General features: G+C 39.4%; 1 protein-coding gene across 4 annotated transcripts in view; it reads right to left on the bottom strand.

Moving 5' to 3' along the window:
• Positions 1-620: 620 nt before the first annotated feature.
• Positions 621-12,846, bottom strand: part of LOC144049424 (leucine-rich repeat transmembrane neuronal protein 4) — a 59,285-nt gene continuing 47,059 nt past the window's right edge. For 2 of the 4 annotated variants that reach the window (XM_077562336.1, XM_077562338.1), the window contains one exon: positions 621-1,587. In XM_077562336.1, the coding sequence (XP_077418462.1) occupies positions 1,390-1,587 (198 nt within the window). In that variant the 3' untranslated portion in view covers positions 621-1,389. The remainder of the gene's footprint in view (positions 1,588-12,846) is intronic. The other 2 variants (XM_077562341.1, XM_077562342.1) reach the window with 2 other exon arrangements.

Here is a 12,846-nt window from a genome sequence, read left to right as displayed (position 1 = left end):
CAAAATTTAATTTGGAATTTAATGTTTGTGGAGTTTCATGTCGTTGATATTTAAGAAGAATTGACGTTTCATAATGAACCAATATCAAATCCAATTGAAGTGAATCGAATCAAATCGGGAACAATTTAAATTGAATCGATCCGAACTCTTGTGAATCGAAATCGATTACGAAAATTTGAATTGATACCCATGCCTAATTTGTAGCTGTATCCGGAAATGAAGAACACAGCGTTAATGTCAATCTATATCCAAGACAATAATTAGGGTTAATTTGATAAAAAAAATCAACATTGGCACGGAGGTCTGTGTACTCACCAACCACAATATGAGGTGGTAAACATTTTATTATTTTTTTGAAACATCTCTTGTACTGTGTCTCCACAGACCGTGCATGTGTACCTAATGCTGTGGCCCGCGCGAGTGTCTTTACCTCACATCAACTTTCCAAGCGCAACGGGTGCCCTTTAAAAGTTCAGCGCTGCTCTTTAGTCTCAATCATCTCAGCGACAGTTCTAATAGAAGCCTGCTTGAGTTAAGGTCACTGGTCATAATGAACAACACTAAAGCAGATGATTTACCACAGTTTATTTTCCATATAATATGTAACATCCTGTAAAAAGTTCACGCATGGAGACATGTGAGCACACGATAAGAACACATCTGGGCAGGAAAAATAAACATTTCATACAGGAATGCATTGAAAGGATGATGAAAAGCTGGCTCAATATGAGTGAGACAAGCAAGGTATGTACTTGCTGCTTCATTTTGTTTTATATGCTTACGTTTGTGCAGTTAACGATAATGCAATGGACTTCACAAATTATGAAGAAAATCAAAAGTCCGTACACTAATGATATTTTCTGGCACAGTGTGTGGCTGTACATGTCGCACTTTTGTTTCTGCTCGTTTACTTCTATATTCATCCGAGTGGTTAGTTCAGTGCAAATGAAAATCGTACAGGGACATCGGGACTGGCAGTGATAATGATAATAACATCTGAACCAAAAAGAAAGCGGCAGAAAACTGGGAATCAGTTCTTCCTGCTCCGTTTATAGCATTTTCCATTTGGTGATTTCACCTGACACGGCCAGACGAGGAGAAAATACAGAATGCTTAATAGGATTAACAAATCATTGAAGTATTACCTCTAATACTCCTCAACAAGCAGAGCGGAACATTGAAAGTCAAGCTGCTGTTCAGCCTCCTTGGCTAATTGAGGATATTGAGGGTTCGAGGCTCATCAACCAAATACCATTTCACCTTTATACTGTATTTCCATGAAGACATATTTCATCCTCATTACCTCGGACCGTGGACAGGAGATTGACCGTCTCTGTTGCGTCGTTACCGTTACCACTTCAACACCGTTCTGTGTTTTTCTTTTTCTATTTAATAGCGTGTGCTGCTCACTGGCGGAGGGAATCGGTACGGGGGGAGGGCGGCGAGCGGGCTCCGCTGGTACCCGCTTGGCCTCGGACCTTCCGTCTCCTGAATGTTGGGCTCCAGGTTGACGTGCAGGTGAGCGTGGCAGTAGTCCAGCACTGACGGCTCACAACTGTACGTCAGCGCTCTCAAGTGCAGCGGAATCTGCAAGAGCGGAGAAAGCGCACAAAGGAGAGAAGCACACACGTGAGCTGTGGAAATCAGCCGGAAAGCCCCCGTTAGAACATTTGATCCGCTCCGAGAATGTTTGAAATTGGCTTCATTTGCTCATGGCACTGCGCTGGCATGAATGCAGTCTTGGCTGGTGATACGGAGCACGCCCCGAGACCTGAAATATGTGCTGCTCAAACACCAACTTTCAACTCCAATGATTTATATGCGAGATGAAAGCCTTGGGCAAGAGTGCGCACATCCTTTCTGCCCTCTTTTAAATGGAATCAAGGCTCCATTTAGAAGAGAGTGCTTATTATATTACCACTTAGCTGATTCCTGTATGGGGGGTGTTTAGGTTTACCTGCAAGTCAGGTCAGACTCGTATCAATTGGATGGCACAGAGGTCTAATGTATCTGCAGATGTAATGCATAAAAATGAATGAACTATAATATTCACCTCAACATTATGACATATAGTATATTATTCTCTGCAAGTATTAGGCTACCACTAGCTTTGTTGTTGCAATGACCATTAGAGCATTTCAATGCCTCCAAATTCACATTGTTGTTTATATGAAATTTTAAATTTTGCCTTGTCTTTTTTTCCAATCGATAATAAACTTTACTTTGTCCTGAATGGTCTTAATGATCGTTAGGTAGGGAGACTGGGGCTTGTTGTCACATGGGTAATTATCTTCTCCACTAGAGGGCGCAACAACAAATTGGAATATTGGTTTTCCTCCTATAACTATGTTCAATAAATTTTTCAAGATCAATGATAAACATTTTCTTTGGCTGACTTGTGTTCACTTTGAATACCCCCCTCCCCAAAAAAAAACCAGGAGAATAACATGAATGTGACATCTTACCCGATGTAGCGAGACAACACATGCCACATGTTTACACCCTCTATTTGAGCGCTTATAACTCTGCACTGACACAAAATGTTCAAATGACATGAATACAAAATATATACCTGAGACGTTGGTCTTTCATCTGGTGCACATTTTTGTATATTCCAAAATATATGTAAAGATGTAAAAAGTGTGACATCAACTGGCCCCTACAGTTCACTGTAGCCTACGCTACACAACTATACATACAGTTTGCCTTGTCTGATATTCTTTTATTTTAGCCAGAGAAATAATGATATGGTCCTCACCGCAGTGCTGTAATAACATACCTAACGATGCCCAAGACCTTTGTCACAGTAGTGCATATACAAAATGAATTCAAACTAGAGCACTTTACTGTACTGTATGTAAGGCACATCACACACTATACAACACAAAGTACATCAAGGAAAACAAGCTGATAATCACAATGTGAACAATCACAGACACACACAATAATGTATCATATCATTTTAAAGTCTGCTACTCCGTTATTAAATAGTAGCGTTTCCTTGAATGAAGAATGATGAATGAGTACATCCATGATGTTGTTTGTTCTTTGTTCTCGTATTATACTAGTACAAGTCTCAAGAGGCTTTTCAAAGCCCCCTCATTGAAAAAGTACTGCTCACTATCACGAATGTGCGGCGTGACATTTATTATTAAATATTCTGTCTCGGATTATTTGCTGAAACCACAAAGGGATTTAGCTAAAACTAATTTGATCCGCCATTCTGTCTGTATCTAGTGTTGGTCAAGATTCACAATGCCATCAGCAGTCCAATCTGGCTTTGTTTGTTCGCTGCTCAAATTGGAAGATTAGTTGGAGGCACCTTTTTTTTTGTCTACGTCTGAACTTTGCCCACTCCTTTCCAAGAACTAATGAAAAGTAAATACACAGATGTAAAATAAGGTAAGTCTCTGTGTGTCTTTATCTGGGCTCGCTTTTTACAAATGGTTGAGGAAGAGGACATTGTGGGCTTGTTTTGTCCAATTAATGGAACCGTAAAAGCTGTAAGAGAGTGAAGTCGATATAAATGCGGTTGAAGCAATCACCCTTTCCCACTCCCTCTACAACTGTAGTTGGCAACACACTTCTAACTTTTATCTCCTCAACATTTAGCTTCTACATCGCTAGCGAATCCCGGCTGTAATCCAAAGGAGCCATAAAATAACCTGAGCAGCTGTTACTGAGACAATAAACATTATTTTTTTTGCCCATCACTGTTAAACTCAAAGGACCTTTACGCATCTGTAAATACATGAATAAATGCATAAAGTTCTCCTTCTATACAGGCTGAAACATAAAACGCTTTGAAATATTCCAGACAACACAAAAAGACGTATCATATTCTTGTGCACTTTAAAAGAGAAATGTAAACCATTATATGGATGGGTACCATTTAAAGTTCCCTGTGGTCACATGCCCCCCCTCGGCATCGGACCAGGTTAGAACTCTGGTCTGGTCCGGACTTGAGAAGGAGACAGTGTGTAGAAAGTTTTGCCATCTATTGGTGAACAAATAGAATGCAACGACATAAGTGCTTCAAAATGCAGACGCGCGATGGTGCCTCAGAGAGACAGCACTTTGCAAACCAATTACAATGTTTGTATTTGAAACATCCACATAATTGTAAGTAGTACCACAGTTGCACACATTTGTAAATAGTTTGCGAAATTGTTTTGTCAAATTGTTACACTGTTGAATGGAAATAAACGTATTTTGCAATCAAAAAACACTTTTTCATTGTTGGTGAAAGCGTTTTACAGAAGTAAAGCTGTTTGTGGCATCATTCATGGACAAAAAGAAGTGTACAATTCACTAGAGTGCATGAAATAACATCGTTTCACAAAAAGCTCTTTTTCTCCGTTTTTTGTTTCAAAAGAGAGAATTTCGGTGAAAGTAACCATTTTCTATTGTTGATTACTGAAGAACGGAATAAGGTAGAAACAAATTTTTTTTTTCTGATGAAAGCTGAGAGTCCAATCTTTCATTTGGTAGTATGTGTGTTTCCATAGTCCAAACACAACATTTTCTGTGGACCTTGAAAGATCACTCAAAATGCTTAAATCGGCTGGCAGTGGGGACAACCCGTTTCTGAAAACGTCTGGCAGTGAAAGAGTTAATAGTGGGTTTTAAAAATTAATAAATTATTAGTTTACCACTAGATGGCACCAAATAACAGACAGCGTCCCTTTAATGACACATAAAGAATTGTGGGGTTTTGAAATGAATATGTCATGATCTGTGTTTTGTTGATTTGGTTTTGGTTGGATTTGAGTTATGTGTTCCTTGCATGTCTATTGTTTCGACAAGTTTTATCATGTCCCCCTGTGCTTGTCAACCCGGGCCCTTGTGTCATCCAATCAGTTCCCACAGCCACGCATGTCTTGTCCAGGTGTGTTTCGTTATCTCGTCAGTTTGTATTTAGTTCCCTGCTTACGTTCAGGCCTTCTCAGTTCATTGTGCGTGTCATGTTTGTGTCATGTCATGTTGCTGGCTCAAGTACATTTTGTTTTAAAGCTTTGAACGCTGTTCTTGGGACCTTGTTGATTTGATGTTTTTTGAGAAAGAAGTACCTTGCTTGCCTTTTTATTTAGTTTTTTTGTAGGGATGGCAGAAATGGAACATTGAAACGATCAAATCATTTGAAACGATTGATTCACAAAAATAATTGATCTTTTGGAACGTTTGAAACATCTCCCCGCAGAAACATTTGGTGGTAAAATATTACAATCAAACAGTAGATCAGTGTTGCCAGCTCCCCAGTAAGGAAACTAACCATTGGCTGTCTGTCATCACCTAATTTACACAACTGGCAATCGGGCTATAATTGTAATGGACGCCATAAGAGGGAGAAATAATATCGTGAGAAACAAAAACGGAATAACCCCTATGCTATCACATTTAATCAAAAACTACATTTCAACAGGCTACATTTCAAAGGCTTTTTTTTTTTGCGACAGGGCATCAAATTTTGCCAGAAAGTATTAGAGAGGAAAAAAATGACGTGCAAAAACATGACACCCGTAGCGTGATTTGAACCTGGGTTACCTGGATAACAGACCTTTTTCTTAGCCCATTGTGCAGGTGCGCTACCACTAAACCAACCGTCGCATTCAAAGCGTTCAAGAGGATGTTGACATTTTATCATGTAGGGCGATGAATCAGCAGGGCAATTTTACATACGAAGTCTACTTACGTAGGATTTATTTCATATTTAAGACATTGTTAACTCTTTGACTGCCAGACGTTTTCAGAAAAGGGATGTCGCCAGTGCCAGCCGATTTAAGCATTTTGACTGATCTTTCAAGGTCCACAGAAAATGTTGTGTTTGGACTATGGAAACACACATAAAGATTGAACTCTCATCTTTCATCAGAAAAAAAAAGTTTGTTTCTACCTTATTCCTTTCTTCAGTAATCAACAATAGAAAATGGTTAGTTTCACCGAAATGCTCTGTTTTGAAACAAAAAGCGGAGAAAAAGAGCTTTTTGTGAAACGATATTATTTCATGCACTCTAGTGAATTGTACACTTCTTTTTGTCCATGAATGATGCCACAAACACCTAAATAGTGCTTTACTTCTGTAAAACACTACCACCAACAATGAAAATGTGTTTTTTCATAGCAAAATACGTTTATTTCCATTCAACAGTGTAACAATTTGACAAAACAATTTTGCAATCTATTTACAAATGTGTGCAACTGTGGTACTATTTACAATTATGTGGATGTTTCAAATATAGTTTTTCTTTTTGTAACGCTCTCCTGCGTGCAAGGAGAGGGAGCAGGGTTTGCACAACAGATTACTTTCACTTTCCATTTCCGTTTCGCGTGCAGACGGCCTTTTTTTCCGGGGAATAGCAAGTAGCAGACTGTACACACTCCTCCGATGAATATGCATTGGACTCGGGGCACTCTTCGTCGTCCGATTGAACGTCCGCCTGAGCGTGCTCGGTTGTGCTCCGTGTTTTCCGGTGTTAGCATCGCTAGCCGGTGAGGCTTTATGACGTGGTCATAGCCGCCGCATCAACGCTTCCAACTTCGGCGTCAACCTCGGAGCCACCATCATCATCATCGATGATGATCATCGTCGTCATCAATGTGCTCTTTAGCATTGGTCGATGCTTTTCGTCTTTGAAAAAAATGCTCAAGCGTGAGCTGCTTGCAACCGGTCGCCATGTTTTCTTCCCTTCCCCAGCCATTGTCCCTTCCAGCTCCGCCTCACGTCTTCTACTGACGCCTACCCAATCTTGTCAAAAGAGAGTCATCGCTGCCATCAAGGGGCCAAAAATAGTCATTAGGCTAACTAGATCTGCTTGAAACTTTCACCACAGCTGACCAAGGCTTTCCTTCACCCGTTTCCCCCCCAAAAAAAAAAAAAAAATTGGAGAACGTCTTTTAACGTCTTTGGCGGCCTTCCGTAGGTTTTTACTAAACGTCATTTAACGTTTTTGGCAGTAAAAGAGTTAATATAGTGCAATGGTCAGATTTTATTTAATTTGAGAAAAGGCACTTGCTGAAACAATGTGACATTTGGAGGCGTAGTAGAACGCGAAAGGCAACTGTCATGTGACATCCTGATTCTGAGACAGATTTAGGAACGCGATTCCAATCACAAGTACCGCCTGGGTTCCGGTACATACCAAAACGCAGTTTCGGTTTTACGCCGTCACTACTGATAGTAAAACAGCCACAAGAGTGTGGCCGATACTGGTATAATTGACCCAAAGGAAAAAGTTGAGGGTTCGCACGCCAGGAATGGAAGAAGCAGCCGCAGCATGTCAAGCCGCCAAATGCTATTAGAGTGTGAGTGTACTCTATATTCAATGATCTCTTGACACTTGATTTCTTAGAGCACCTCTAAACTGCGGAACATGCCCAATTCGCACTTACTGTTCACATCTTTACCTGATCCCTTTGCACTCTGTCTGACTGCGTACTCAATATTCCAGGGTCTTCTGTTGAAGTCCAAGTGGCTCTCCCAACTCGTAAATCACCTTGAGTATGGATGTTTGCCAAATAAGAGCAGATAAATGCACTGCATATAAATCGGTGATTGACTTTCAAAATGCCTTAAACATTCAATCGACTTATGTAGTAGTTGAAAATCGGTTGACAACTAAGACGTATTTTCGCATGTACTGTATTTCTTTTAGAAGCTGCAACCCTCTTGTGCATCTTAGCGCAAGTAGAATAAAAGCCTTTTTGGCCAAGTCGGCAGAGTGTGCATTTAGCTTTTAATTAGGAATATAGGGGAATGTTGGCTGTTATGGGCGGGCCTTTCAGAGAGGTGAGTCATTCGCTTCCATATTGGACCGCTGCCAACAGTTAGTTGCATGGGGGGGCTTAAGGATGCATACGTTCAATTTTGCCTGAAGCATTATCGGCATTTTCACATTAACGGCTGAGGAGCTTCTGCCCAGGAAATGTGTGCAGCACACGCACATATAGAATCAAATCAAATCTCTTGATTGCAATAGCTACAGCATCAAACAATAGTTTTCATTTCTCTTAATAACTCATTCTTTAGTGAGTCGCTGGCTACTGGCCAAGGTAATAAAACTGGCATCAGAAGAATCTTTTTTTTTATGAGAGCTACAGCCAAAAAATCTTTTTCAGGTGCTGTTATATACATTCGGACTGTAAAATGCCATTATATCCCCTTCAAATTTTATGATGCATGACGCTGAGTTTTCTTCTGCATGCCCCTCAGCTAAAGTGACTCATTGTGTATTGCTGGATTCTAATTCCCTAGAGGTGAAAAGTTCTCAGTAATCTCAATTAGGTCGTTTTTTAATTATAATTTTTTTAAAGCACCTAACACCTTGTGACCATAATTTCGGTCCATCTTGTTTTTGCTCAAATCTATCTACACATTGATGGTGGGAGTTGAAGCTTTCACACAGCGAGTATGAACATCACTTCCCCTCATCAATTGCGATCCCAACTCACCCCCGCAGGCACTTGCTACCGACATCAAGTGCCACATGAGGCTTACAAGTCATCAATGCCACCAACGTAAGTTACTCATAAGGATGATTTCTAATTTAAGAGCAGTTTTGGTACCTGCAAGAGTTTATCTTTGTAGAACACTATATGGGCTTGATTGACTAAAAATGGGCGATTGTATGCAAAAACGGGAGCTAACTTCGACATCTGCTCATGCTCAACAGAAACTGGTTTAGATTGCGTCTGCTCAACATGCAAGCTTTTGAAAATGAACGTTGATAGGGATGTTCAAAATATTCAGTACTCACCGACACCAAGTGCCGATACCATTAGTACTTATGACATTTAAAATTTCCCTAAAAACAATGACAGATCATTTTTGGAAAAATGACCTGTATAGCCAAATTTTTGTATAGCAAAGTTCCTTAAAATTGCATGAAATTAACTCATTCACTGCCATTGATGGCTATAGATGTAAAAAAAACATTGTAACTATTTCTTAGTTTAACATTTTTTCCCACGTTTGGTAACAAGAGAATGAAAACCTAGAATTTTTTGTGAGATTTGTGATTAATCGTGAGTTAACTAGTGAAGTCATGCGATTAATTAAAATAAAAAAAAATTATCGCCTGACGCCCCTAATTTTTAATAATCTTTTCTTTTTTTTCTAATCGCATCAGGCGATTACATTTTTTAATTGGAATTAATTGCATGACTTATATAGTCACAATTAATCGCAAATTTTAGATCTGTTCTACTTGTACAATAAGCATTTTTTTCTAGGTTTTCATACTCTTGTTAAAAAAAGTGGAAAAAATGGAAAAAGTGGAAAAAATGTTAAACTAATAGAAATGTTTAAAATGAATTTTTCACATCTATAGTTGTCAATGGCAGTAAATGAGCTCATGACAATTATATTTTCAATTTGCAAAAATAAGACATTAAGCATAGAGCACACAATAAAATGATTTTCAAAAAAATTGATAAATAAAATGAAATAAATAATCCAAAGTCCCAATCAAAATATGTGGTTGTACGACTTCTTTTTAAGGACTACAGTGAAGTGCAAAGAGTTAAATTCAATACAATAGTGCCAATACCATTTGTGCCAATGCCATATTGAGATCTTAATCCCTGGGCGTTATTTGTCCATTTTCTGGCTTTTTTATGTTTTTCTGTTTTTCATCAAAGAAAAAGCATTTGAAAAAAATACACTAGGGATCTGACATTTTACCAGGATTGTTTAAAAATGTAGAAGTTCAAATTGGCGCCATGCTGTAATTTATAATTATTACCAAACAGGAGGGAGAGATTCACACGAAATTGTTGTAATAATGACCGATTTTGGCTCATTGACTCCCATTATAAATCACAGTTTTTGATATGCTGTGAACCTGATGTGTCATAATCCATTTTCCGTGATTACTGATGCAATCGCTTTTTTGACGAGTCATAAACATGAAAATAGAGGAATTTGTTTGTTGAGAGTGTTAACACAAAAATCTACTAGGTGGCGCCAAAGGCTAATAAATGAATACAAAATGCATACATAAAAAAATTCTATTGTTATGACTTATGAACTTGTTTGAGCCTCTAACTATGTCATATGAAATATTCAAATTATTATTCTATTTTATATATATATACAGCATAGTTAGTCTTGCTATTAGCATAATACTGCTATTGTTGTCCATAGGGGGCATTAAAAAAAAAAAAAAAAATAAAAACTATATATGTGTAGATAGGTCTGATGCCCTCACCTATGGTCACGAGCTGTGGGTCGTGACCGAAAGAACAAGATCCCGGATACAAGCGGCCAAAATGAGTTTCCTCCGCAGGGTAGCCGGGCTCTCCCTTAGAGATAGGGTGAGAAGCTCGGTCATCCAGGAGAGGCTCAGCGTCGAGCCGCTACTCCTCCACGTTGAGAGGAACCAGTTGAGGTGGCTCGGGCATCTGGTTCGGATGCCCCCTGGACGCCTCCCTGGGGAGGTGTTCCGGGCATGTCCTACCGGCGGGAGGCCCCAGGGACGACCCAGGACACGCTGGAGAGACTATGTCTCTCGGCTGTCCTGGGAACGCCTTGGGGTCCTGTCGGAGGAGCTGGTTGAAGTGGCTGGGGAGAGGGAAGTCTGGGCTTCCCTGCTAAAGCTGCTGCCCCCGCGACCCGACCCCGGATAAGCGGAAGAAGACGGACGGACGGACGGACGGAGGTCGGATACCACTAAACATTTTGAGCGGTTGAAAGTGAAAAAAATATTCATGAATGACTAAGTTATCTCACTTCAAAGGAAATGCCTGATTTTGGCAAGATTACAAGAGTTTTGTGCTATTCGGAAAACTGCCATTGTGTGAAAACTGGGCATGCAGAAAAAATTCTATTGTTATGACTTATGGACTTATTCAAGCCTCTAAATATGTCATATGAAATATTCAAATTAGTCTTTTATTTGATATATATATATACAGCATAGTTAGTCTTGCTATTAGCATAATACTGCTATTATTGTCCATAGAGGGCATTAAAAAAACATTTTTTAAACTATATATGTATAGATAGGTCTGATGCCAGTGAACATTTTGAGCGGTTGAAAGTGAAAAAAATATTCACAAATGACTAAGTTATCACACTTCAAAGGAAATGCCAGATTTTGGCAAAAATTACAAGAATTTAATCACACTATAATAACGCCCAGGGGTTTTAATTACGTCAGAAAGCAACATAATATGTTATGATGGTTAGTAGGGGTGGGAATCTTTGAATGTCTCATGATTTGATTTGATTCAGATTTTTGGGTCTGCGATTCGATTCAGAATCGATTTTCGATTAATAGCGATTTTTGATTCAAAATGATTTAATTAACAATGATTTTTGCTTCAATCTATAGATGTGCAAGGAATTGTAATGATCTACTCCAGTCTGACTTGCTAATGCTAATTAGCGCGCTACTCGCGGCACTTTTATCACTCAAAAGAACGGCTCCACGCTGAAAAAAAAAAACTTTCACTGTAATAACTTGACCGTGACTTTTTCCTTCTACTCTCTAATGTGGCTACAACTTAAGTGTTTTAGACCGCATGGAACCACACCGCCCCTCAGTGGCCAAACCCGGTACAACATGAACTCCAAATAAAGGCACACACAGACAAAGGCAAGACAGTATAAAATAATTAATATAAAATCGATTTTGGGACATTTAAAATCGATTCTGAATCGTACTAAATGAGAATAGATTTTTTGGCACACCCCTAATGGTTAGTGTTTGTGTTGAAAGCAAACAAATCTCACATGAGCACATAACCGTTGTCAATTAAACTAAATGCACAAAATGCAAACTTGCTCCAAGTATGACTGACCATATACAAAAAACAAAATCTCAATTGTGCTTGACACGGCAAAGAATGCAACATTAGATGTGGTAAATTGTAAATTTCACACAATAAGGACTAGCTTGCGAAATTCATGCACAGATTCAGATGCCTCCAAATAAATGATCCTCAACAACTGTAGGTAAGACCTGCCATGGCAGTATGAGGGTACCAGCCCACGTTGGCATATTAACAACGTCCTCCGAGGGCTTTCAAGTGGATCATTCAACCAGTGGTCAATGCTGCTGCGGAGAGCACAGACAAGCCTCTATTATCACAACTGTGTGGTAGGACTCACATTCATGCATGCTGCTTAGCATGTTAATGGACACAGGACCGTTGGTGCTATTTCAAACCAAACCAAAAAAAAAAACCTCGTTTGCAAAAATAGGCAAATGATTTGTTTGAGTATGCTAGAAATGATGCAGGCATGTAAGGCGACATGTCAGAGTGAAAAGAGGCTGCCCAAACAGTGCTTCATCTCTTGAGCATTGGGTGTGAGGTCTGTGCCTTGCTCAAGGGCACTTTGGCCGTAGTCCAGAAGCCTGTAGTGGAAATCGAACCGCAGTCCTTACAGAAGAGTTGCGGCTACTCCGTAAACAAATGCTGTACAGCTCAGCCTCTCTCCAGAGGATGTCATGGCTTGCGCTACTATCGTTTGGGCAGCATGTCCAACGTTTGAACTCATTTGAAACAGTATCACAAAAACATGAATGTCAATGTAGTATGAAAACATACAAGCAAGTTCCAGCAGCATTTCAACGGCCTCTCTTGGGATCTTCTGATGGATCCAAAGCAACAACAAATGTCGTTGCTGTTTTCTTTTATGGCTTCATAATTCACACTGTTCAAACTGTTACTGTTGCATTGCGTTAATGAATTTCTGAAAAGAAGACACATTATGGAGGCTGCACTATCCCTTAAAAAGAAAAATTTTAGGCTTTAATATATTGTTAAACATTTATTTGGCATTTTATTGTGTATATATCTGGAGTACCATTACACCGCTACGATTATGGCATTCTGTGATAATGG

The sequence above is a fragment of the Vanacampus margaritifer genome, chromosome 3 (assembly GCF_051991255.1).
Source record: "Vanacampus margaritifer isolate UIUO_Vmar chromosome 3, RoL_Vmar_1.0, whole genome shotgun sequence".
Classification (NCBI taxonomy): Eukaryota; Metazoa; Chordata; class Actinopteri; order Syngnathiformes; family Syngnathidae; genus Vanacampus; species Vanacampus margaritifer.
The sequence above is the reverse complement of the archived record's forward strand: the minus strand, read 5'-3'. Positions and strand labels throughout refer to the sequence as shown.